The sequence below is a fragment of the Macrobrachium nipponense genome, chromosome 22 (assembly GCF_015104395.2).
Source record: "Macrobrachium nipponense isolate FS-2020 chromosome 22, ASM1510439v2, whole genome shotgun sequence".
Taxonomy (NCBI): Eukaryota; Metazoa; Arthropoda; class Malacostraca; order Decapoda; family Palaemonidae; genus Macrobrachium; species Macrobrachium nipponense.
In genome coordinates, this window is record NC_087213.1 from 38,273,834 (window position 1) to 38,299,705 (window position 25,872).

Consider the following 25,872-nt stretch of genomic DNA (forward strand, 5'->3'; position numbering starts at 1 on the left):
GTGGTTAATTAGTCACAAATGTGACTTCATATTTTGTCACTATAATACAAATACCAAATCTATTTGGTTGACTGAAATTAGCATAATGTAATAAATACTGACAAAGTTGAGAGTTAGGTGCCGTTTTTCACGACTAGTATTTAATGATAGTATGGAGGGACCAGGTCTGGTTCCCTATTTTCAGAGGTTATTCATTCAATGAATTTATGATATATTTAAATACCACAATTTCATTAAATGGATAATTTCTGAGAAATATCAAATACTGATACATTACATTTTGCTAGTAACTGAAATTTATGCCAATTCCATCTGAAAAACAAAAATGCACTGTGCCCATATATTTTACACAGAAACACACACAAACACACACACACACACACACACACACACACACACATATATATATATATATATATATATATATATATATTATATATATATATATATGTATATATATATATATATACATATATATATAATATATATACATATGCATTGAGCAATTTCACCAGACTACATATGATTACTATCTAGAAAAGAGCACTGTGGGGAATAGACCTCACAAGCACCAATCCAAATGGGGCTGGTGCTGCCCGTAGACTCAGTAATTAAATAAACTCTTCGAATTTATCATACCTCATTCCATTATAAATATGACTTACTATCTGGAAAATAATGCTGTTAGGGGGTTGAGTAAGACATCACTGGCACCAAAGGGCTGGGGGTGGGAAAGAGGTGACATGTAAAGAAAGCAAAAATGACAGATATTAGTGTCTAATCCACAGTTTTCGAGGTCACTGAGATTAATAGTGACACTCCCTATGCCTTTTAAGTCTAAGTTCAGCCCTGATAGGAAAGGGGGTGTATATATCATATATATATATATAAATCTATATATGTATATATATTATATAATATTAATAATATATATAATTAATTTATATATATATAGATATCTATTATATGATATATACTATATAAAGTATATCTATATATATTATATAATATATAATATTATATATACTAATATATATATTATATACTATACACCGCCGGTTGTTTCAGGGGGGGGGAAAATTAGCTCCCCCCTCCCCCACCACTACACAGAATAAATGGAAAGTTATGAAGTTTTCTGCTATAGCCTATCCCCAAGTTCATTATCTTAAGTTTTTATTAAGCTATATTTCATTTTACATTTCTTTTATTTTCAGACTGAGTGACGGAGTTAGATACAGCCATGGCTAACGACGCGGAGGAATTACCTCAAGTTATATCTTCTAAATGAATTTTGATAAGGCGTATCTCACCAGATAAGGGACGGGTCGTAATGGCTCTCGCCACCTCCCCTAATTGGTTGCTGAGAGGCTAGGCAGGCGCGTTTCACAACGCCTTTGTTCTCTTTCTCTCCTCTCGCTTCGTTTCTGCTCTGATTTCCATTCTTTCTGATCCCCGACGAGTCTTTGCTTTTTGTCTGTGGCTCTCTATTCCTTTCCTTCTTCCTCTCTGACATTTTGTGTATTCAGCTTTTCATTGTCTTTCTCGCTTTGGTGCTTCCTGGTCATTGATATTTTTTTGTCTAATCTCTTTTTCTTTGTTCTCTTCGATTCTTTATTAGCTACTTCCTGCTTCTTTGCTTTATTAAATTTTCGTTCATCGAATCCCTTTTTCTTTGCTTTATTTGGATTTTCCTTCCATGAGCTCTCTTTCTTCTATTTATTTGTCTCTCCCTTGTGTCCGAATTTTCATCCCTGTCGATTTTACTAGGTTTTTTCTGTGTTTTGCTTATTTTCTCGCATTTCTTTTCCTCTGCTCTGATTTATCTCGACCGTATTCTTCCTTTTTCTTCCTCTTCTTACTTCTTACAGTAAGTTTTAATGTTTTGTTAGATTTTTTACTTTTCTTTTTTTCTTTTTTACTTTCCTTTCTACTCACTGGTTTTGATTTCCGTTTGTCTCTTCTGAATAAATTTTCATTCATTTTCTTTACATTTTCTACTTTTACACCCCCCCCCCCCCCACCCCCCCCCCCACCCCCCTTCTCTTTACTAGATTCTTTCTCTCGGCTGTCTTCTCATTCTTGATGATTTGTTCAGTACCTTCTTCGGGAAACTCCTCTTCCTACCTCTCCCTTTCCGATGCCTTTCCCTTTCTCTCGTGTTTTTCATTTCATTTGCTTCTTCCTTTCCCTCCTTTATTTTCTCTCCATTTCTTCTACTTACGGTTTCATTCTCATTTTGATGTAACAAGGTTTCACCATTCTCGTTTAGTTCTGGTTCGTCCTTTCCGCGTATGTTATTTACATCTGGGCTCCTTCGTTTGTCGTTTCCTTGTTGTGGTTGCCTTCTGCCTCGTTTGTATTGCGCAGAGAGTTTTTGTTTTGTCGCTCATTCAGACCATTCAAATATAGGTTCTCTTTAGCTGTGTCAGACTTACTATGCCTTTCAATTTCCCGCCCATTTAAAGAAAAAGAAAACTTATTAGTGAACTGCGCTTTTTAAATGGTCTCTCATCGGAAGTGTTTTTCGTCTCATTGCAACCTCCAAAGTTATCGCGTTGCGATTTGTTGGTATTATGCAATGATGATTCTTCCTTCGCGTTTCTCTTCCAACCTGGTGGTTTCTTTCACTGGGCCTTCGTGCGTTTGTGACTCTTCGTCCGCATTGCGAAATGGACTTTCCGTCGATTGTAAATAAGGATTCTGGCGAAAAGCATTTTGTAAATATCTCTGGCCTCCTCCGCATATCTAAGAATTATATATATATATATAATCATAGAAAAATATATATATATATATATATATATATATATATATATATCATATATATAATAGATAGATATATAATATATATATATATTCTTCCTCAGGTTTGGTTCCCAAAACAAATGCAAAATTTTTTCCGAAAAGCATTTTGTAAATATCTCTGGCCTCCTCCCGCATATCTAAGAATTATATATATATATATATTATATATATATATATATATATATATATATAATATATATATATATATATATATTTTCTTCCTCAGGTTGGAAAAAACAAATGCAAAATTTTTTTCCCAAAAGTCTTTGTCTTTCCCGACAGTAGTAACAATAATCCACCTCCTATATGTACTATGTATGCGTGTATCTATGTGTGTATGTATGTATGTACATACTTACATATGTTTACATATACACGTGTATTTCAGGGACCGGGAAAAAAGTACGTATGATTGTAATTTTTTTTAATAATTGCCTTGTCAAGGCCAAGGTATGAAGGGCCTTGGTCAAGGACCTACCGTTTTGCGTTAAATGAGGGCCCAGTATAGAATAGGTACCGTTACTGGGTGACATTTTAGCCACCATCAATTACGACCTACAACAACTGATTATCATCCAAGCACGATTCACTGCTTACATCAACAGTGCGACCGGTGCATTTCGAGGACCAGAAAAAGCATATGATGAGGATAATTTGGAAAGGAATGTACCAGAGGTCAAATGCGACACACGCATTTATATGAACTGTCTTACAAGCTGTCTTAAGTAAAACTTCGTAGATTGCTACGGAGACTTGACAGACGTTTGTCGCGTCAAGCTCTCTACTCCGGAATATAAAAGATGCCACGTCTTCACGGCTTTGCCCTTAATCAATGTCTTTAAATATTCACATCCACTCGAGACACAAACATTGGTTGTGCATACCAAGCAAGGTCGACAGGATACGTACTACTAAGAACGTACGGTGGGCTTTGATGAAAGCGATCAGAAATTTCATTATATTTGATATATACTTGCTTCTGTGGAAATGTTAAACAGGTTTCCATCAACCTCACGATCGAGCTTTAATCTACATTTCGATGGTAAGATCTGAAAATATCTTACAAAGAACGCTTTTCTAAAGACCATTGTTGATAGAGTAGATAAAACGTTTAGTTAGACAAAAATCTTCATTTAACGGATTTTTTCTGACCAGTTGAACAAACCATTTGATGCTGAATAGGCAAATGAATGAGAAAATTAGAGGAAAAGAGCAAACTGTGCTGATCTTATCATACACTTATGCTTAATGGACGAACATCAACTGAACTACAGTGCCTACCACACGGTAAATCTTATCAGGATAGGAATAGTATGTCCAATAACTATCGTTGAAAAAGACCGGTTATCATAGAAAATACAATCAGGTTATTGAGCTTCATACATGCCATTTATTATGCATAGATGGAAAAGGAAACTATATCTGAGGATAATTTTTAAATCTACTCATAAAACTTATTAAACAACATATCCATCATAGAAGAAACGGTCTACCTACATATGATCACAGAGCCTAATTTAGAAGAGTTTTTATATGTGTATAATACATATATATATAGTAGAGGAAAAGAGCAAACTGTGCTGATCTTATCATACACTTATGCTTAATGGACGAACATCAACTGAACTACAGTGCCTACCACCCCCCCCCCCCCGTTAAATCTTATCAGGATAGGAATAGTATGTCCAATAACTATCGTTGAAAAAGACCGGTTATCATAGAAAATACAATCAGGTTATTGAGCTTCATACATGCCATTTATTATGCATAGATGGAAAAGGAAACTATATCTGAGGATAATTTTTAAATCTACTCATAAAACTTATTAAACAACATATCCATCATAGAAGAAACGGTCTACCTACATATGATCACAGAGCCTAATTTAGAAGAGTTTTATATGTGTATAATACATATATATATATATATATATATATATATATATATATATATATATATATATATATATATATATATATAGGGAGAGAGAGTATGGTCTAGAAATTGTATATATCCAATTCGTAAGTTCTGAAAAAAGGAAAATTATTGTTTTTCTATAAGGTTGCCTTTATACTGTGTTACAGTAGAGTCCTCTCTCTATTCGCCGCCAAGGTCCAGTCCGATGTATATCATCCAGACCTTTTTAATCTCGGTGGCATGGTTCTAGTCTGCGCCACCCGAGTTCGAAACCGAATCCGGGTACTGAATGTCCGAATCCGCGTTTGCGTCCGAACGTCGGAATCGTTTCTGAATTTTTTGTGTGCTACATTGCGCTAAACGTCCAGGCCTGAGACTTCTGTTACGACCAAGTATCTACTCAAAGTTATGTGAGTTAACGCAAATAATCGTCTAAATGAATATAACATGTAACTGGTGCTTCAGAAGTCAGGTTTACTTGGGTGCTTAAATAATTATCTAAAAACAAATCTTAGAAATGTTTTCCACTTCACACTTTCACGTGAAGAAAATGTCAACAGAATCACTTCCATCAACACTCCCATCTTTCCAGCACAAAATAGCGGTGTACAGGCGTTTATCTCGCTGAGTGATCGTCATTCATGTTTTTAAAGCAATTATTTCGTGGAAGCCGAAAGCAGCGCGTCAGCCGTCAAGTGACTTCCTGGCGAATTCCTCCCACTACTCCAGGTCCAGGAGTGACTGGGGCCCTGGGGGTTATCCAGAGAACCTGTAGTACCCTGCCACGGTGACGGTCAGGAAAACGCACCAGGAGCCTGCCGACATTCATGAAGGACTCACTTGCCTGGTATGTACGTACATACACTTACTTGCCTGGTATGTACGTACATACCATCGCCTTCCTCAAGGTCCTGCTTCCAGGAACTGATTGTAGCTGCCTGGGGCAATACCGGGAGTAAAACGAAGTTAAAGGCTGCCAGGATAACATCTCTCGCTTATTGTATTACGGCAGAAAAACACTCCATATGAGAGACAAGATTTTTACTAAAGTCCGTAGATCAGAGAGGCATTCATTAACGGATATCAAAAGGCCGAAAAACATTCTTAGATTTCACATACAGAGGAGGATACCACTCTAGTACCTTTTTTCATTTAGAAGAAACATTCACGACTCTACTTTCTACTCTGTATGTCTGAAAGCATTCTTTACGTACATATTCCAAATTTCAAAAAAGAATTTTTTAAGCATACTGTACCGCAGAAACACAATAATTTTCAAAATTTATATTGAGGAAAATGCTCATTACCGCCATTCATATGACCTGGAAGCATTCTTCGCTTCAATTTACACAACAAATTCGTTCTTTTCTTTACTTCCACTAAAATTTTATTTCTTATATATATATATATGATATGTGTGTTGCTATTTATGCTTATTTTCTCACTTATGCGATTTCTATTGAGGTTAATGGCATTTTTTGCAGATAGTATCTTTTTCTTCAAAATTTGAATCAGTTTCTTTTTCTCTTCAAGCAAGATGGATTCAAACTCTTAATAAATAAATTTTTTTTAAAGTATTTACGAATAATGCCATTAACTTCATTCGAAATATATACATACATACACACACACACACACACACACACACCACACACACATATATATCTTATATTTTATATATATATATATATATATATATATATATATATATATATATATATATATATATATATATATATATATATACATATATGTATATATACATTGTTCAGGATTTTAAGCCAGAACCAAGGAAAAGTAAGACTTCTCTATACCCAGATTCATTCTCTCTAAACTGCTCTTTGCTCACATGGGCTGCTCTGGATTTACTCTCCACAGAGGGCTTTGGATGAAGGTGTGACCTAACCAGGTGAGATTTTAATAGGACGGGGCCATAGCAGCTCTCTTAGAACTTCTTCAGATACTCAGATTTTCTCAGGCCCTGCAGACTCCACTTCACCCCTTCTGCTCCCCTGGCCCCTCTGGGGGATCGCACAAGTGTTCTTATATCTCAATAGTGCACGGAAATATCAGCAGATAAGAAGACTACCAAATCCAGGATTTCCAGGTACTGTGAGATGTAAATTTAGTGCAGTCAAGGAATCGTTTTGCCTCTTGTCTGTATTTCATTTTCATTCTTCCAAGGCGACTTTTCCCCCTTCTTTCTTCAGCCTCTCACTCCCCCAATCTTGGTTCAATGCTGTGATTAATTCCCTTGTGATGCTAGTAAACATCCCCTAGTTAATTCAAGTAACGTAATAGTCCTTTCTGTGTAAACTCCCACTCATTTTATGCCCCTTGAGTGGGTTGTAATATTTCATGCTAAGAGCAAGTACGTAGTGTGTAACGTTCCACATGTGTTTCTCACCTTAGTACTGATGCTAGAATGCAATCTCTTTGCAGACAAACACTGTGCCCGATTGTGGGAGAAATTGGGAACTCTTTGGAATAAGGTTTGCTTTGAAATAACCTGTTTAGCGCAAATTCTGATCTCCGTGTCTGGTTCATTTCCCAGCCATGTGTTTTCAGCTGACCGACAATCAACCACCTCATTAGCTCCTAGACCTACCCGTAACTTAATGTAAATATAGTTGATTTAAAACTAAAGTCCAGAGTTTATGTAAATTCCTCCTTTTCCAGTAATATTGGCCTTCTGACGTAGATTTTTTTTTTTTTTTTTTTTTTTTTTGTGATAACTCTCATCCCTCCAGTTAAGGCCATTTTTAAGAGTGTTAGACTACATTTTCAAGGAGGGAATGAGCAGGCAATGACAAAATGGTGACCATTCCCAGTCTTGTGTGAAAAGTAATTTTCATTTCCAGTCATAGCGATAGTTAAACTGGTATCACAAAAGAAACTAATCTGGATTCCTTTTAGTACTTTTTTTTTTTTTTGAGCGTAGCAAAAAACAAGGTTTCCCAATTCCCCACAAAAGCACGTAGGTAAATCTTATTTTCTAGTTATTTGTGCAGAACTAGGTATTCTGTTAGGGGTGTATAAAATCTGACTGCCATTAAGAATAGCAATAGGAAGATATTAAAACCACGTACATGTCGATAGATTAGAGAGAGAGAAATTTAACCTTAAGCTTCTTTTTTTATGTCTATTGCATGAAGCTTATAGGTATTTAGGGAGTAAATACAAAACGAAAATAAGTGCCATATTTCGTGAATTACAAGTGTAAATCAATGACGCGTCATGAAGAGATTTTATATAGCACGTTGTTCATTATGTCTGAGCTCTCTCTCTCTCTCTCTCTCTCTCTCTCTCTCTCTCTCAGGTCTAGACAGGATAGGAGAATTTAAATCCCTGGTCATGTGTCTAATCAAGCCTTATCCATTGCCCCGTTTATGAACAAAAGGACAGAAGAGTAAATAAGTAAAAAAGAAAAACTAAGTGTTAGCATAAATTCATTTAACGTTAGAATAAGGAAAATCAACGGTGAGGGGTTTTTTTTCTGTGCAGAGAGAAATAATAACGGCAAATACTTATTGCTTTCCACAAAGGGCACATGGTTTTCCCTCTCCCTAAATTCCCCTAATGCGGCCTTGAAAAGCCAGGTGTCATCCCCCCTTCCCCCCCCCACCCCCCACCCCCCTCTGTCTAGCCAACCTGCGTGGGGGCCAATTCTCAGGGGATTTAATAGGCGGAATTGGAAGGTCTTAGGTTCATGAGAGGAAGCAGGGTTTATAAAAGGTATGATATGGAGTTCTGTGGAATCTGTGATTAAACAGCAGTGAGAGAATTTTTATTCTGGTTCTTCCTCTTCCCTTTAGTTTTTACGATGCTAGCATAAAAATACGAATTCTGAGCATAGTCAGGCAGGTTGGAAGGTTAAGACAGACAAAGGGTTTGCATTGTTAAAAAGAAAAAACTTTTTTATCCCCTTTTCGTCTTCGTCCTCGAGACGATAAGAAACAACCATACATACATTTTTTTATTAACTGCATGGACCACTTTTTTTCACGTTGAGTTTTCCATGAATGTGTGATAACAAATCCTTTATTTGTTGTTATTTTCAACCCAGTTGAACTGGCATTTACAGATCCCATTAAAAAGCAGTAATTGCGTTGAGGTTTCCGTGTTTACAAAATTCATTTGCTACACCACGACTTTTCATGTTGAGTTTTGCCTGGATTCGTGGCAAGATTCGTTTTTTTTTTTTTTATTTACAGGCCAGTACTCGCGTTGAGGTTTCCACGTTTACAAAAATGATTGCTAAATCCATTATCAGCGTTGAGTCTTCCGCCGAACTGTAAATTACAGAGATTTTACGGGGTGAGTTTTCCGCCGTGCTACGCGCCAGTAGTGACTATTTATTTACAGGGATTTTACGGACATATTGCCGAGTATCGGCGTTGAGTATTTCCACTTGTACATAATATAAATCTGCATGACCGTTACAGCTTAGTTGCACTGTTATTTACCGGGATCTAACTTGATTTACAACAGCATTCGCATGAATTTCCGCACCTGCAATACCCATTTACAATTCGTTTACTATTATATATTTCCACGTTGCCTACATGAGTTTTCTGCACCGGAGTAAATTTTGTTTACAGTCTGTTAGACTACCCTTTCCCACACTAATTGCATGCGGCATTTACAATTTGTTGTACTGTTGTTTCCCACGTCATCTGCTTGAGATTTCCACGCTACATGAAGGACATTCTCGGCATTGAGTATTCCGCATACCCCTGGCAACATTTGCAGTTTTGCGACTGTCTTCCTATTATTCTCAGGCTAGACTACTAGGGTTCTATCGCTGAGAAGATAGCCATTAACACAGCACTGGAGGATGCTAATGCTAAGGTCACACATTCACATATCAACGCATGCACGCCCACGCATGAGCGGAAATTGGTAGTTGGCAACAGCTTACGTCAGTAAACCGTAAATGTAAAGTAAACCGTAAATGTAACGTAAAACATACGTAAAATCGTATACGTACGGTGACGGGTCGTCCGGGCTCTAAGCTCCGCCCACTAGGGCGCCGTAGCCCGCTCCAGTTTTGAAATGTTCAAAACAAGTCGTGGGTGGTCACGCCAAATGTCACCTAACGTAGCTCCAGACATTCCACGTGGGACCCACGGTGACTACTGCAGGGTAAGTGCTAGGGTCAGCTGCATTGTTCGCCGTCGTTATTTTCTTTCTGCCGCGAAGGACGTGGGCCTCCTAATTTCGCTGTAGCCTACAGGGAAACCGATTCGCACATTTACAACCCTGTGCGACATGGCAACGCTGCAGCGTGGTATAAAAGGTCAGGTCGACACTCAATACAACAACAACAACCCTCAGGTCAGCTGTTGTTTCCGTCTCCCGAGACCAGCAGTTTCCTCCAAGTACTCTCCACAACGCCCTTCAAGATACCGAACCTCTTAAAACGACCAAGGAAGGGACCATCAATGTCACATCTTGCAGGACCTTCTTTCGGCCCTGAGAAGACTCCTACAGCCACTCCTGCAGACACTCAGGTCGAGGAAATGTCATCTTCCACCTACAGGAGTCAGAGTTGGATGAGATACAGAGTGATGACAGCGACACGGAGGACGACTGATGGACAGGGAGAAGTGGATATTGAACATATTCTACTTCCTCAAGCCACACATCGTCCGTCAGAAGAAGCTCAAGATGTTGGGACTGCCAATGGTATGTATATTATAATGTCTGACTTAAATATACAATATTTTACAGTACATGCAGAATTCTACCAAAGTGAATTTACAACCTGGATTTTCATAATGCTATATTTTTACATTCTCTCATACATGTTCCATCACGTCCGAACTTGCTTTCTTTGCGCGTACATTTGCGGCGCAATTTACGGTGCTGGCTCTACGTCCGTTAGCCCGTGTCCTGTTTACCAGCTGTTCAAGGTCATTTCACCGCGATGATGCCCACGATCCACATACGTGGGCATACGCCGTCGTGATACGTGAATGTGTGACCCCAGCATAAGGCCTTCACCGAAGCCGGAAGAGTCGTGGGGCTGGAGGGTGAAAATCTGATATATTTGGTGAACAATAAAATGAGAGAAACTGCAGAGAGAGCCTACCAGGCAGCCTAAAGGGAGAAGGAGAGAGAAGCATAATCCATAAAGGTAAGGTAGCGAAGGAAATTTGACTGACAATTTGCCTAGTAGTTCTTTTTTATCTTTTAAGGTCAACCTTGTTTTTTCCTATAAAAACACACTAAAAGGAATGTTAATAAAAATAGTCCCAGAGAAAGCAACAACATAATATATAAAATTCCATGTATGGACTGCCCCTCCTTTTATGTCAGGCAATCTAGCAAGAGCTTAGAAGTAAGACTCAAACAGCAAAAATATTCTGTCAAAACTGGGCAAACATCTAATGCAATATTCATTCATTTAAGTAAAAACAACCACCAGATAAATTGGATTGGTAGTTCAGTAATTGCAAGATCTAAAGATGTCTTACCCCGAAATCTTATAGAATCTGCCCCTATACAACTTATTTCCTATTGTAATTTTAATATTAGTCGTGGCCTGTTTCATTTAGACCCTTGTATTTGTAACATGTTTAAGAATGACCTCAAAGATACAATAACAGATTTAAATAGGCGATTGTTTAGGGCCCCCCTGAGTAGTCTGGAAAATTTAAGTTTCCCAAGCCACCCTGGGGCCCCCGATGAAAAGTTTAAATTTCCCTTTGCTTGCTAGATTTGATCCTGTCATGAAGCAGCACATTGAGCGTGTTGAGAGTGGCCAGTTCAGTCATTCCAGCTATCTTGGAAATGTCATCCAAAATAAACTTATTGCCTCAATCAGTGGGAAAATAATGGACACAGTGGTGACTGAGATTAAACAGTTCAAATATTATTCAGTCATTTTGGACTGTACTCCCGATGTAAGCCACCAAGAACAGATGTCAGTCACCATAAGGACTGTTAAAATGGACAAAGCACCAGAAATCAAAGAACATTTTACGGGATTTCTTATAGCTTCTGAAACAACAGGTCTTGGTTTGTCACAATTGATTTTGAAGACCCTAATGGAGTTGAATATTCCCTTTGATGATTGCAAAGGACAATCATATGATAATGGTGCCAACACGAAAGGGAGGAACAAAGAAGTTCCAGCCAGACTTCTGGATAAGAACCCTCGTGCACTGCACTTTATGTTCCATGGGGTGTACATTCCCTAACCTGATGCAGCAACAGCTTCAACAGATGCCATCAGCAATTTCAGCAATGTACAGAAACTGTACAGCCTTTTTTCAGCATCACCACAAAGATGGACAATCCTAAGGGAACATGTCACCTACCTACCCATCTATCTAGGGCCCCCCAAACAGCATCTTGCTTAGGGCCCCCACAAAGCTAGAAACGGCCCTGATACAAATTAGTTGCCTTATAGATATTTTCTTTGAATATGTATGTTTAATATGTTTTGTAAATAGGATTTTGTTAACCGAAAGTTTGAATGTGGTTAGTTGCTGCCCTGTATAACCTTTAATTGTCTTATCCCTGTGTCTGACCAGTTGGACTTAATCTTTTTGTAAACTTCTGAAATTGTACCCATATTTATGTTCTTTGGGAAGGTTACTAATTCTCCAGGTGTGTTGGATTCTAGGTACTAATCTCCTTATAATCCCTATATGTCACTTATACGACCCTTCCTTGTCCTCTTAGTTTCTCATGCTTGTCAGTCTACTAAGTAAAGGACGTTGAGTCGAAAGATCTTGCAGTTACGCCAGTGTTTCACTTTCCTTCGTGGCTTATACCTTTATTTATGCATTTATCACGTTCCAAACTTTCGTGATTCAGTTATATATATATATATATATATATATATATATATATATATATATATATATATATATATATATATATATATATATATACATACATACATATATGTTACAGAGGTTCTAACCTCGGCACAAATTCTCAAAGGAAAAAACAAAAAACTAATACCAAGTCTCCAAGTCTACCATCTCTCTCACACTCATCTCTCTCTCTCTCTCTCTCTCTCTCTCTCTCTCTAAAACGTAGGTAAGAAGTATAGGAAACCATTGTATCAAACTAAAGTTTATTAAAAAAGCCAACAAAAGAAAATGAATATGATTCAATTTTAATGAATGAGATAATCATAAGACATCAGATCATTAATTGAGTCATCTCCCCCCACTAAAGGTACTATATATGCCTCTAAGTCTATTAATTAAGCAAACTCACAAACACAAGTCCCAAAACTCACACATAATAGTCTGTGACATGTCAAGTTCCCAGTTTACTTGCGATCTCTCACTGATTCATCTAGAGAGACACACACAAAAAAAAAAGACATTTTTAGAAATATGCACAGGGAATGATAACTGTGGAATTTTCCCCACATTACTCACAAATAAAAAATAAAGGAATAAAACTGCAGAAAAATGTAAGAATAAAATGCAGCAAATACAAAAGACCCAATCCATGCACATATCACAAATATAAAATAAAAGATCACTGTAATATATATATATATATATATATATATATATATATATATATATATATATATATATATATATATGTATATATATGTTATATATATATATATATATATATATATATATATATATATATATATAATATATATATATATATGTTGTGACAAATACAACAAAATTCAAATGGGCCCTGTAAATAGTGTTTGTTTCGTGCTCACCTTACTAGCAATCGGCAGGAGTCCGAGACTGGGACTACTTTTGTTCCAAGGGCCTTACAAAAGAATAATCATAATTGTTTCAGAAATCAAAATCTATCTTTTACTCGTTCCGCCCATCAGACCAACTTTACGTACGTACTTCCCGCACAGAGCACGCCCATAAACAACTTCCGTTGCGAGAAGCTTCTGTGACATTTTTCAGGAACATCTCAGGAGAAGCTAAGTCAACAAGATGTTATCAACGTGTGTATTTCTTTGTCTCCATGCGAGCCTGCTCTAAGAGCTGATTGCATATGCACTGACAAGTGTCTTATTAAGCTCTGACACCTTCGATAGAAGACAGAACAAGGATCTTGTTTTTCATAAATTCCCAAAGGGTGACGACACGAAAAAGAAGTGGATCCACCTTTGCAAACGAAAAGATCCTATTAACGTTGAACAGCACAAATATGTAGTCTGGTGTGCGGCAAATTTCTCGAAATCATTTGCTCGACAGTAAATTCCTCGAAAGCAATTGCTCGAAAAATAATTTCTCGAACTATCAATTCCTCGAAAACCAATATTGTTGAGAATACTAATGACAATTTAAGGAATAGATATCGACTTTCGAGTAATATGCCTTTCGAGAAAAATACTTTTGAAAAACAATTTTTAGTTTACATCAGTAAAAAGTTTAAAAAAAGTAAAAGGTGGTTATTGAGCAAATTGTATTAAAATACAATAAAGATTACAATTTTGTTTATTGAACAAATTTTACTTAGAATAATGGCAGGCACGTTTTCATTATCATTGTTCATTTTCATATGTTTAAAAAATATTTTGGCAAATAAAACTTTTGTTTTCATAAGTAAAAAGGTTAAAAAAAGTAAAAAATAAAAATGTGTATTATTGCCAAAATTTACTCAATAAAAATGAAATATTATATGATGGATGGATGGCAAGCATTTAACTGGTGTTCGAAACTGTTGTGCCACCACTCGACTGCGTTGTTTGTCTGGCATTCCTTCTATGACATGCTCAAAACAGTTCCATAATTCATGTTTAAAGAAAGGAACACGTCTACGGTTGCTTCTTTTGAAGTGTCTTCAAAAGAATGTGTCGAGATTGTTCTGGGTTGCAAAAATTAATATACGACCACTGTGGGACCAGAGCCAAAAGCAAGGAATAAATATTCTTTGATGGTTTTTGTAAACTCTTCCGGGATGATAAGATCGTGGCAGCATTAGGCAAAGTAGGGCCAGCATTTTCTTTGCTCGTATATTGCGTATAGTTCTTTTCATATTTGCTACTGGAGGAAGCTTCACCGCCACAGCACCACTTACTCCCATCGATGCGCATAATACAGTAGAATGTGGTGTATCTCGACTGTTTATTGCATGCCATTTCACTTTCTCTTGGATTTTAGCATCATCTTTTAGCACCGGCTCCTGCATGGTTGTGATCTCCACATCGCTTTTGGATGTTATCTCGCATTTCCAATATATCTTGTTCACAGACCTGTCCCTGATATATAGATATCCGTCCAAACATATTTTCTTTTTCCCTTTTCGCTCTCCACTTATGTTAATTCCATCTTGAGGGTTCGATACTTCCGGAAAAACTAAATTAGGAAAAATACAATCATAAGGATTAAACTCGAAAAGAAATATATTTCATTTAACATTCTGTCAACAGTGCTCGTTGACAGACCTGGTAATGATTGTTTGGAATACTAATGATCGTTTCAAAAATAGATATTGGCTTTCGAGAAATATGCCTTTCGAGAAACTGATAGTTCGAGAAATTATTTTTCGAGCAAATGTTTTCGAGGAATTTACTGTCAAGCAAATGATTTCGAAAAATTTGCCTGTATTCATGTAGTCTACATTTTGAGGCAGATGCATAAGAAAGAAATCTGATGTACCAATTACTGGGCAAACCAGTGCCCCTAAGTAAAATAAGAATTAAGACTGGATCAGTTCCAACGCTGTATTTCCCTGCGACCGAAGATTCATTTGCATTGCAAAGTAAGAAATGACTAGCTTTGACTGTTTGGTAAAACGTGAGACTTTGAGACATGCATACATTTCATTCTGTAGTGATAAGAATTATATAAATTTTTTCTATATTGGAGGAGGACTGAGTAGTTTGGAAACAAAGGACACACACGTGGTTTAGTACTGAACCGTTATATAACAGTTACAGTCTATGTTGCCTGCATACCTTTAGATTTTATGAACCTTTCCTTTATAACACCCTTTTTCCTAATGTTAAAAATGATATTATTGTTTTACCAGATGTATCGAGAATGATGAGAGCGGAAAAGAGGCCAGTAACGACTTCTGGATGAAATCCTCGGACAAGAATACAAAATTACTAGGAAAATTTGTGTACAGAATGTGGAATCGGTACCAAAAGCAGAAGATTTGCAACGGTACATACAGCAACTGAAGAAGGAGAAGGATGATATTAAACATCAATGGGAAGAAGAAAGGTAAAGTGGAAACTAGAGAAAGAGCTGTGGGAAACTAAAGAGAGAGGGTGGGAAAATGAGAGAGCTAAATGGGAAAATGAAAGAGCCAAATGGTTGGATGATAGAGTCAAGTGGGAGAAAGAAAAGATGAGTTGGGCAAAAGAAAAGACAGCAATGTACCTAAAGTTTCATGGCACATATACATCTGCAACTGCTGCAATTAAAAATAGTTTTCCAAAAATTTTCTCCTCTAATCAAGTTGCATGTATCATTTCTTGAAGTAGTATTAATCACTGGAAAGACGAAGAAATCAGTAAAGCACTAACTTTAAGAAGTTTAAGCCCTAAAGCTTATACGTTTTTAAGGGAGCAGTGGAAATATCCTTTTCCTTCTCTTCCCACTTTATATCGGTGGGCAAGAAAATTTTCTGTAGAACCTGGTACTTTGAACTCCGTGATTAACTTATTAAGACACAAATCCGAGGCAATGACGAAAATTGAGCAGGTATGTATAATTTCATTTGACGAAACAGTACAGCAAATATGTGGAGTTATGATAAAGGTACAGATACTTTGTATGCGCCTAAATCTAAAGTGCAGTGTGTGATGATAATATACTATGATTTTGATACAGAAATCTAAGAATCTACTTTTTGAGTTAATTATTAAGGTTGAAAAGTCTGGATATCCTATTCTAGGTATGGTTACCGACTTGGGGCCAACAAATGTTAAATTATGGAATTCACTAGGTATTGATGTGGATAACTCGTCATTTATTAATCCAATGGACAACAGCAGAGAAATACATGTGTTTGCAGATGCTCCACACCTACTATGAGATTCAGGGCCTCTGTAACACGGTTTTTTGAACTTTGCTCCCTATCAAAGCATCGGATGTAGCTGAAAGTTGACATATGTATATTTTACAACCACACAAATTTTGTCAGCATTATCAATAACCTTAACTCGATAGTTTAAATCTTTTTAGAGTAAAAATTATCTAGCCGACGCCATGGCCAATGATTATGAGCCAAGTCAAAAAACATTCATTACGTAAGCAAGGTAAACACCATCTGACGAAATGTTGCCCTGCCCATCCACCAGACAGAAACTCATTCACCTCGTTCCATCGGCTCTGAAACCCATAGCAGTCAAGAATGGCTAACAGGATTTGGAATTGTCCCCATGGTTGCAAAACTGCATTTGTCATAAGACTTGCAACTTTATACATTCAAGAGAAAGCTCGTGGCCATACTTACTATAGCCTGAATAGGCAATTATTCAGTTTCTAGTTTAAATCCAATGTTTATGGTCTGATTTGTATTTAGCATAACGTGATTATAATACTTGTAATGTCATTCAGGATTTTGAACATTTCCATTAACTATTCACTATGCCACCAAGAGAGAGAGAAAGAGAGAGATTGTATGTAAACAGTCTTTATATAACTATTTTTGTTAAAAAAAGATTTTTATCCAAAGTAAATACAAGCTTATATGTGCTAAAATCTCCAGGAGACCAACAGATCATCCGATATAATTTTTTTTCTTCTTCTTTAGGCCGTACGACCGTGTTGGATATGTTCTGGGCATGACTGCAGGTGCAGTGAGGGTCACCGTCAACCATGCCTCCAGTTCCGTTCCTTCACCATCGTCAGGATCACAAGCGCCGCCTGTCTTTGATAATTTTACGATTGGTACAATTCGCCGCTGTATCCACAAAGTTTGCTGAGAAGCATCATTTTACTGTTGGTTCCTTAACAAATGACCTCAAAACAGCTGGCATTATTCCGGAAATGACATCATGGGCTTCAGTACTTCGACTCTTGCATTCTGTGGGATTCAAGTATAAAACTTCCCAACGTAAGATGTATGTAAGGAAGGAATCTCTGGAAATTGCATGCTGCCGGATAACTGCTCTCCATGATTTACGACGCCAGCAGGAGGAGGGGAGAGTGGTCGTTAACGTAGATGAAGCCTGGTTTATGACAAGGATGGCCCACAACAGGGAGTGGGGTAGACACTAAGCAGGATGTCACCAGCCCCACTTACAGTCGTCAGGTTCCTCCTGGAGAAGGTGAGCGTGTTTTGGTGGTGGCAGCTGGCACAAATGAGGGCTTTATAGATGGTTCATACCTGTGCTACCTGGCCAAGACCAATCAGGGAGACTACCATGGCGAGATGAAAGCTAAGTTGTTCAAACAGTGACTAACGACGCAACTTCTGCCATCCCTTCCCGAGCCATCAGTTCGCTTGATAATGCACCATATCATAGCACACTGATCGAGGAGAGTTGATGCCCCACATCAGCAACCAAAAAGGCAGATCTCGTGAGGTAATTATAATGACTTCCATCCTATATATATATTATATATATATAGATATAATTTATAAATTATATATATATATATATATTTAATAAATTGTTCGAAGAGTCAATTAACCTATTTTAATGGGAACTTTATCAAATTGCACTTTATTGCTTGTACTACATGTAACAATTTATGATCTCTCTTTAAGGTATTAATGTTCTGTTATGTTCTCTCATCAGGTGGCTAGAACAGCGCAGGATATCGTTCCGACCTTCTGCCATATGCTCAGAGTTGCTGCTTATTTGCCAAAAGAATCGGCCGGACCGAAGGTATGAGATTGACAACACCAACTGTGAATGGGGCCATGAGGTTGTGCGTTTGTCCACCCCACACCCCGAGCTCAATGCAATTGAACAGGTGTGGGGGGTCATGAGACATGTACGTTCCTCCCTCCGTCGATTTACTCGATCAGACCTGCAGGACAGGTTGGAGGAAGCCAGGCTTTCTGTTACCCTGGAAGCATATTTCCCAAGTCTGGAAGAGTTTAGGGATGGGGAAAATTAGGACCAATCAAAGCGTGTGGAGCTTATCCATGACGTCACAAGCCATGCCTTTTAGCTCCCTCCTCGATCCCATATCCATTACCGCCCCCAGTCACGATGCCGAAAAAATACTTTCTTCTCAACTTCGCAGTTTATGGTTTGTATGACATATACATTTTAGTCATATATCAAAACATAATGCAACACTAATTTAACAACAATATAATCTTTAAATGAGATAGACCGTGAAATATATTATGCGTTATTGGTTTCTCCCTCTTGGTAAATATTATTTTCACATCGCAAATTCCTAAATTATATATGTGAAAATGCATGTTTAAAGCCATTTATACAGAGTTGTGATAACTAATGGGATGAAAAAAACAATATACAAGATGGTAAAAATGATGGTATCTGACCTGTTTGTTGGGGAAAATAGAGAGGATGTAAGCTTACACTATGGATTTTATGGGCATATGCTATTTCTTAGTAGTCCACATTACTGGGCATTGTATAAAAGCAATATACTGGTCATTACTAGGCCATGAACAGGAATCAGACTGATATACTCCCTACTATTTACAGGGACAGTATTAGCTTCATTCATTAAATTATTTCAAGAGCTAGTGTGCTCTTAAGGAAACTTAAGAAAACCTACGGTATTGTTGTTTTGGTGATCTAAGTTAGCCTACTGGAACCAAATATAGTTACATGACAAACTCATCTTGTCAGCAGCTAATCTGAATACAGTTGTTTTTCAAGGTGCTTTTGATAAGCTTTTCATAAAACTTTCCAGATGCCCTTGCCTGATTGGTCCTTGTCACTCATTGTGTACAAATATATAAAAAGTTTTTATTGAAAATTTTTTGCTTTTGATTTTTCTTTTCATACATTGTGTACAATCAAATAAATTGTGATAATATAATTCAGTACTGAATATTTTTAGCAAGCCCTTAAGTGATTTATGCTTAAAATTCATTGTGTACAAAGAAATCACTGATTATTTAATATTCTTAGCAAACCTTTCGTACTTGTCATTCATTGTGTGCAAAGAATCCTTAGTATGTAATACTTTTAGCAATTATAGGAGTACAGACTACTACCTATTTACGAAGTTATAGTAGAATTTTTACTAAGCTGAACTAAAGCAGAATTGATGCATAAATTTATCAGAATTGCGATATGCTTTAAATTAAATATGTTTTACTTTTTTTCCAACTCTCTTTCAACAGAAAATTTTATACAAAGATTCAACATGTATTAATCAAAGCTAGGGATAACGGTAGTATATGATTCATCCAAGCTCACACTCAATGGCCAAATGTATGCCTTAAATTAAGTGCATATTTTTTTTTTTTTTTACATATAGGTTTTTGGCAATATGCCAAGCGCTGGGGCAACTAAGGCCATTCAGTGCTGAAACGGAAATATACAGTAAAAGGTTTGAAAGGTTTAACAAGAGGAAAACCTCAAAGCAGTTGCGCTATGAAGCAGTTGTTAGGAAAGGGTGGACAATAACGTGGACGAATGAGAATATGAACGAAAGTAACAGTAAAATGAATGAAAGTAGTTGCAGCTAGGCGCCGAAGGGATACTGCAAAGAACCTTAAGTACTGTCTACATTGCACCGAACGAGGTGTACTGACGGCACTATCCCCCTACGGGGTGCATAAATTTGTCATCAAAACTGTATCCTCCACATTTCTTTTAAGCATTAGGCAATTATTATTTTTGTTCTGTACATAATACCTTTTTATAGCCTGAAACAACAGGCAGCAACGCCTGAAAAACGTTCCATGCTCCATGCTTTTAAAATTGCCACTTTCAAAGTCCAAGATTTAATTCATCTTGATGGAAGTCGAAGTGCCGCGAAATTCTTGGCCTCCTGTTTGTAGTCTGCAGTGATAATTACAGGTAACATACTATCATTTTTACCATACCATCAATTTTACCATCTTGTATATAGTTTGATTCATCCCATGTGGTATCGCAACTCTTTCTAAATGGCATTAAAGACGCATTTTCAAGTAAATGATTTCGCAACTCGCGATGTAAATATTATTTATCCACTAAATATCGAATTTGTGAGCAGGAATTAAGAGGCACTGAACACTATTACCAAGTGGGAGGAGCCAATAACGCTTAATATATTTCATGGAGTATCTCATTTGAAGAATATATTGTTTGTTGAATTAGTGTTGAAGTATATTTGTTTATATCTGACTAAAATTTATAGGTCATACAAGCCGTAAATTGTGAAATGGGGATGTTTTTCTTCGGTATTGTGACTGGCAGTAATGGCTATGAAACAGAGTGTAGCTAAAAGGCGTGGCTTGTGACGTCATGGATCAGCTCCACGTACTTTGATTAGTCCCAATTTTCCCCATCCCCAAACTCTTCCAGACTTGGGAAATATGCACCCCGGAAGGTGGAAGTGTGGACAGAAGCAGTTCGACAATCAGTCATTTCTAGGAGTATTGGGAGTCGGACAATATCCGAGACACAGTAGAACCAGTCATCATAAGCATGTCCAGTGACAATGAGGACGGGGAAATAGCTAAGATGATAATGCAATGAAGGAATGATACCATACTTTATCTTTAGCTTCAAGATCGGCAATAACATACCCAGTTGCCATAATTTGTTAGCTTAATGAAATAACCTATCATCTAATGTTAAACTTAATTTCTGAGGAGGCCATGGCTTATTGCACAGTGAAAAAACATGACAAAGACTTTATGAATGGCGGAACGATACAGAGATGTGGGTGGGGTATCTGTCCTAGCGTAGTAATACTACTGTAGTAGTAGTGCCGCAACAGTAGTGATAGCAGTAATATACATGAATTAAAAGTTTAGGCCAACTGTTGGGATCCTTGAGGGCATTAGGACTTCTTACAACTACTTGAGAAATGAGTTTTTATAGCCAGAAGTTAAATTTTCTAATCCAACAATGCCCATGATAGCCTTCAGTGTTATCCTGAATTATAACGAGGCCAAAGTGGGTGGAGCCTCATGAAGTCATCATTCTGACGATACTTACTGGTGAAGGTTTAAAGCCAAAATACAGTACCGTCTATTTTTTTTTTTAATAAAAATTGTTTGACATTGGATATAGCAGTTATCAAATCAAGCTTGTCAACTATGTTTTTGAAAATTACCAACTATTCCCTACATCTTGTCAATCTGATTGACCTATAAAGTAGACTAATTTCTTAGGACACTTATTTTGGGAGTTAGACTAATAATCGAAGTGTTTTTTGTATTTATTAACATATTTTGTTGGTTTGTTCATTATGACAATTATCAGTGGAAAGGTTTCAGAGTTCATAAAGGTGTACTGCTTTGTTTGTATTTAAATTTACATGTCCTTATTGCCATAGCTATGGCCTTCGTTACGTATAGCCAATCATCCATCGAGAAAGAGGGAAGAAATGCTGTCATAAGTTACGTAACGAGTGAGTTCGAAACCTTTTCTCCGAGTAAGTTAGCCCGTCTTCAAAAAAAAAGTAACTTTTACATTATAAGTACCAAATTTATACAACCTGCGTAAGGCAGAATACAGTCAAAATTTGTGTAGAATGTGTATTCTGAATAAGCGTTATATTTATGAAATGTACAGAAAAAGTTATTGCGAAAAAACAGTGTTACAGAGGCCCTGAATCTCATAGTAGTAAAGCTTATTAGAAACAATTTTCTTGACCATGGATTTATATTGCCGGATGGTACGTACGCTCACAATGGTCCAGTTAGAGAGCTAATAAAGAGGAGCAAAAGTGATCTTCGTACAGCATACAAACTTTTCGAAAAACATATCAATGTTATAGGCATGCAGCGAATGAGTTAAACTTGCTGTGAAGTTGCTGTCCGAAACTACCTATAAATCTATTGATCACTTCGGCAACCAAGGTCAATTTGAAGACAAGGGCTGGAAAAGCACAAGCCAGTTCATTCGACTTGTTGATCAGTGCTTTGATTAGTTTAATTCTCGAGTGACAATAGATAGAAAATCATCAGGAAATGCTTACGGACTAAACCTGGAAACGCAAGACAAAATCTTGCAAGACATGAGTAAAACTGCTAGAGAAATGAAAGTGATGAAAAATAAAATGCTCTATCCTTTTCAGAAAGGTTTGCAGATATCCTGCTCGATTTGTCTAACTTGCTTAAAATGGTAAAAGAAAAATTTGATATGAAGTATATTCTAACTTACAGACTAAATCAGGATGGATTGGAGCACTTTTTTGGTTGCATAAGGCAAATAGGAGAGTGCTGTCAGCACCCGTCACCAGTTGCATTTAAACATCGTCTTTTAGGAAAAGACAGCACACTGCAATAGTGGAAATGTAATATCCGGCTCACTTTCCCACATCCCTGACAAGCAAGACGATGGAAATTCTCTTCAGAAAGAGCTCAGCTTATCAGCAATTTTACTTTGCTTAACAGAATTGGATAAGGATGACCAATCAGATAATTTCAAAGACCAGGAAGTCGAAGAACAAACATTGGAAGATGCCATAGAACAGGAAGAAGAAGGTTTGCGATATGTGGGCGGTTTCATTGTTCGCAAGTTTCCACAATATGAATATTTAGGAGCAAAAGTGACAAAGGGAGCTGACACATGGATTGGTGCCATAAGCATTAGAGAGGGAAGATTAATGAAACCTAGTGACGAGTTTCTTGAACATTTAAAGTGAATCGATGAGATGTTCGACTCTCACCATGGGGGGGAAAAATGTTTAACGGAAGGAAAAGGAGGAATCATTAAATTAGCGGATATCATTAGCAGTCACATCCAATTCTAGAAATATATTTATATTATTGCTTAGAATGTTCTTTAGAACTTCCTAATGATTATTTGTTCTAACAAAATAAAATAGTTTTTTTTATCTGACTTATCTTCCTTAACAAAAGATATTATTTGATTACGAAAAAAAGACGACAGCAAAGGTAGGTCGTCTATAAATTTCAATGTTATTTAGCGAAAATGTTCTGATGATCTCTTATTAATATTCGTTTTAATATAATAGAGTGAAAAATCTTTATCTAGCTATTACTTGAATTATCGATTAGCTTAGAGTATTTAATAAAAAGAAAAAAAAAAGAGAAACTAAAAGGCAGGAACTACCCCAGATAAGCTGCGCATGACCAGATCTCCTATACTCTCTAGACATATATATATATATATATATATATATATATATATATATATATATATATATATATATATATATATATATATATATATATACATATGTATGTATGTGTGTGTTTATTGCACACGCTACTTAACATACCAAATATAGTACATAACAGTCCGAAATAAGGCGAAGATAATACTCACGGCTTGAGCTAAATACGAAAGTAAGAGTATCCAGCAGGTTGCCATAACGAACATCAGTACCAAGTGAAGTCTGGAGTCGGTGGCGTAGTTTTCGTGCGAACCGGTACCATCACCTGTTCTACAAATCGATGATAACGGAAGGTTAGACAGAATACTGGATACGGTGACAACGGGCGTCCTTTGAACAACTTCTCTCTCTCTCTTTCTCTCTCTCTCTCTCAATACATGTCCATCGGAGCTTTCCTAAAAGAATACTGTTAAGGTTTCAAGCAGACCTTTATGAGTTTGCATTTCGGAAAACTTAATTTGGCAAAGATAGAAAGATCTGACAAGACTAGAAAAGGCTGGGGTAATCATACCTGTGGACGTATCGTATCGGACTGCTGAAAATGAAGATTAAAGACAAGCATGATAGTCTATGACCACTTGTCGGTACTTATCGCTCAAAATCTGTAGCAGCCATATGTGCACTTCGCCAGTGACGTGCTTTGGGTTTATGTTCCTTATTCTACTTCTCTATTGCTTTTATTCATAATTCATTAATTGCTTTACATATATCTCGCATCAGTAGTTGATCTCTCTCTCTCTCTCTCTCTCTCTCTCTCTCTCTCCAGACTTGTGACACCAGCTTAATAGACACATAAAATATCTCTACAGACACACATACACACAAAAACAAGGAAAGTGAAGACAGCTTACCCTAACACTTCTTGACTGGTACCGCGCTATCACGAGAACGAAGTAACTCCTCTTGTTCCAGTGAGGAAAAGGTCAATTCTACCTTAGCCCAGGAAAATCTAGATCCCCTCTAGTCATTAATTAGACGCCGTGATGAGGATTCATTTTCGTTTCTTGGTTCCTTTCCTGGTTGAGGGAAGCAGATACTGAATGACTGCTGGTAGAAAGTCAGGTTACAAAATTGCGCTGTAATAGTGCAAAAATACTTCAGGAGATTTTCATTGAAAAACGGATTGATAAAGGCCCACATTTATAATAATATCGAAAAAGGTTCTGTAGTTTTCTGTTGAAAAAATTAATCTTTCACGATCATCCAATCGGAAAGAGGAGAGGTTAGGTGGACGATTCTTTAATAAGCTGACAAATGTCAGTTATTATTTTGAATCTTGTTAAACATAATGCTAACTGTAGAGACGGTATTATCGAATATCATGTAGTACAGAAGTTGGTGTCAGTAACTAAGTCAGATTGTAAAGTTCTCCATTTAGATCTTTCTGTTTCTGTTAACGACACCAGACAAGTATATCACATACCTAGCACATACTCAGTGGCATTTACAACTTAGAAAAGGTTAACAAACTTCAACACATATTGGAACAGCAGGCTGGAGATGTTAAAAATGGATCTCCACACGAGATTGTGCGTGTGTGACTACGTGATTTTAAGTCGGAACCTATCTACTTAGATCAATATTTCTAATTTACGTAAGACATCCATTTTAGAATTAAAACAAAATCGCCTTAACATGAAAATACAGTGGTAAACTTACTAAGAAAATCTTTCCTCATTCTAGACGAAAACTTTTCTCGAGAGAAGCAATATTAGTTACGCTGATAAAAAAAATGTCCATATCAACCCAAACTTCGTGAAGTACTCCCACTTTCTTTCAGCATCAGTATATTCTGATTTTCAAATCCGTACTATGCTTCAGTTGCTGAGACCTTCGGTTCTCGAACGTTGAGCCGAGTTTCTCTTATGACTCCAAGTACCTCTGTTCTGTTCCTGGGTATAAACAGTTTGTGGACGTTTCCGTTCAAAGGTCATTCATTCCA

General features: G+C 37.0%; 1 protein-coding gene across 1 annotated transcript; it reads left to right on the plus strand.

Annotated features, from left to right (window-relative positions):
* Window positions 1-11,411: 11,411 nt before the first annotated feature.
* On the plus strand, window positions 11,412-11,927 carry LOC135198242 (zinc finger MYM-type protein 1-like). The gene has a single exon (XM_064225814.1). It carries the CDS (start codon window positions 11,412-11,414, stop codon window positions 11,925-11,927), a length of 516 nt encoding a protein of 171 aa, XP_064081884.1.
* Window positions 11,928-25,872: the final 13,945 nt, after the last annotated feature.

What these genes read in the sequence shown, in the direction of transcription:
- LOC135198242 (XM_064225814.1), top strand. Translation starts at nt 11,412, where the DNA reads ATGAAAAGTTTAAATTTCCCTTTGCTTGCTAGATTTGATCCTGTCATG.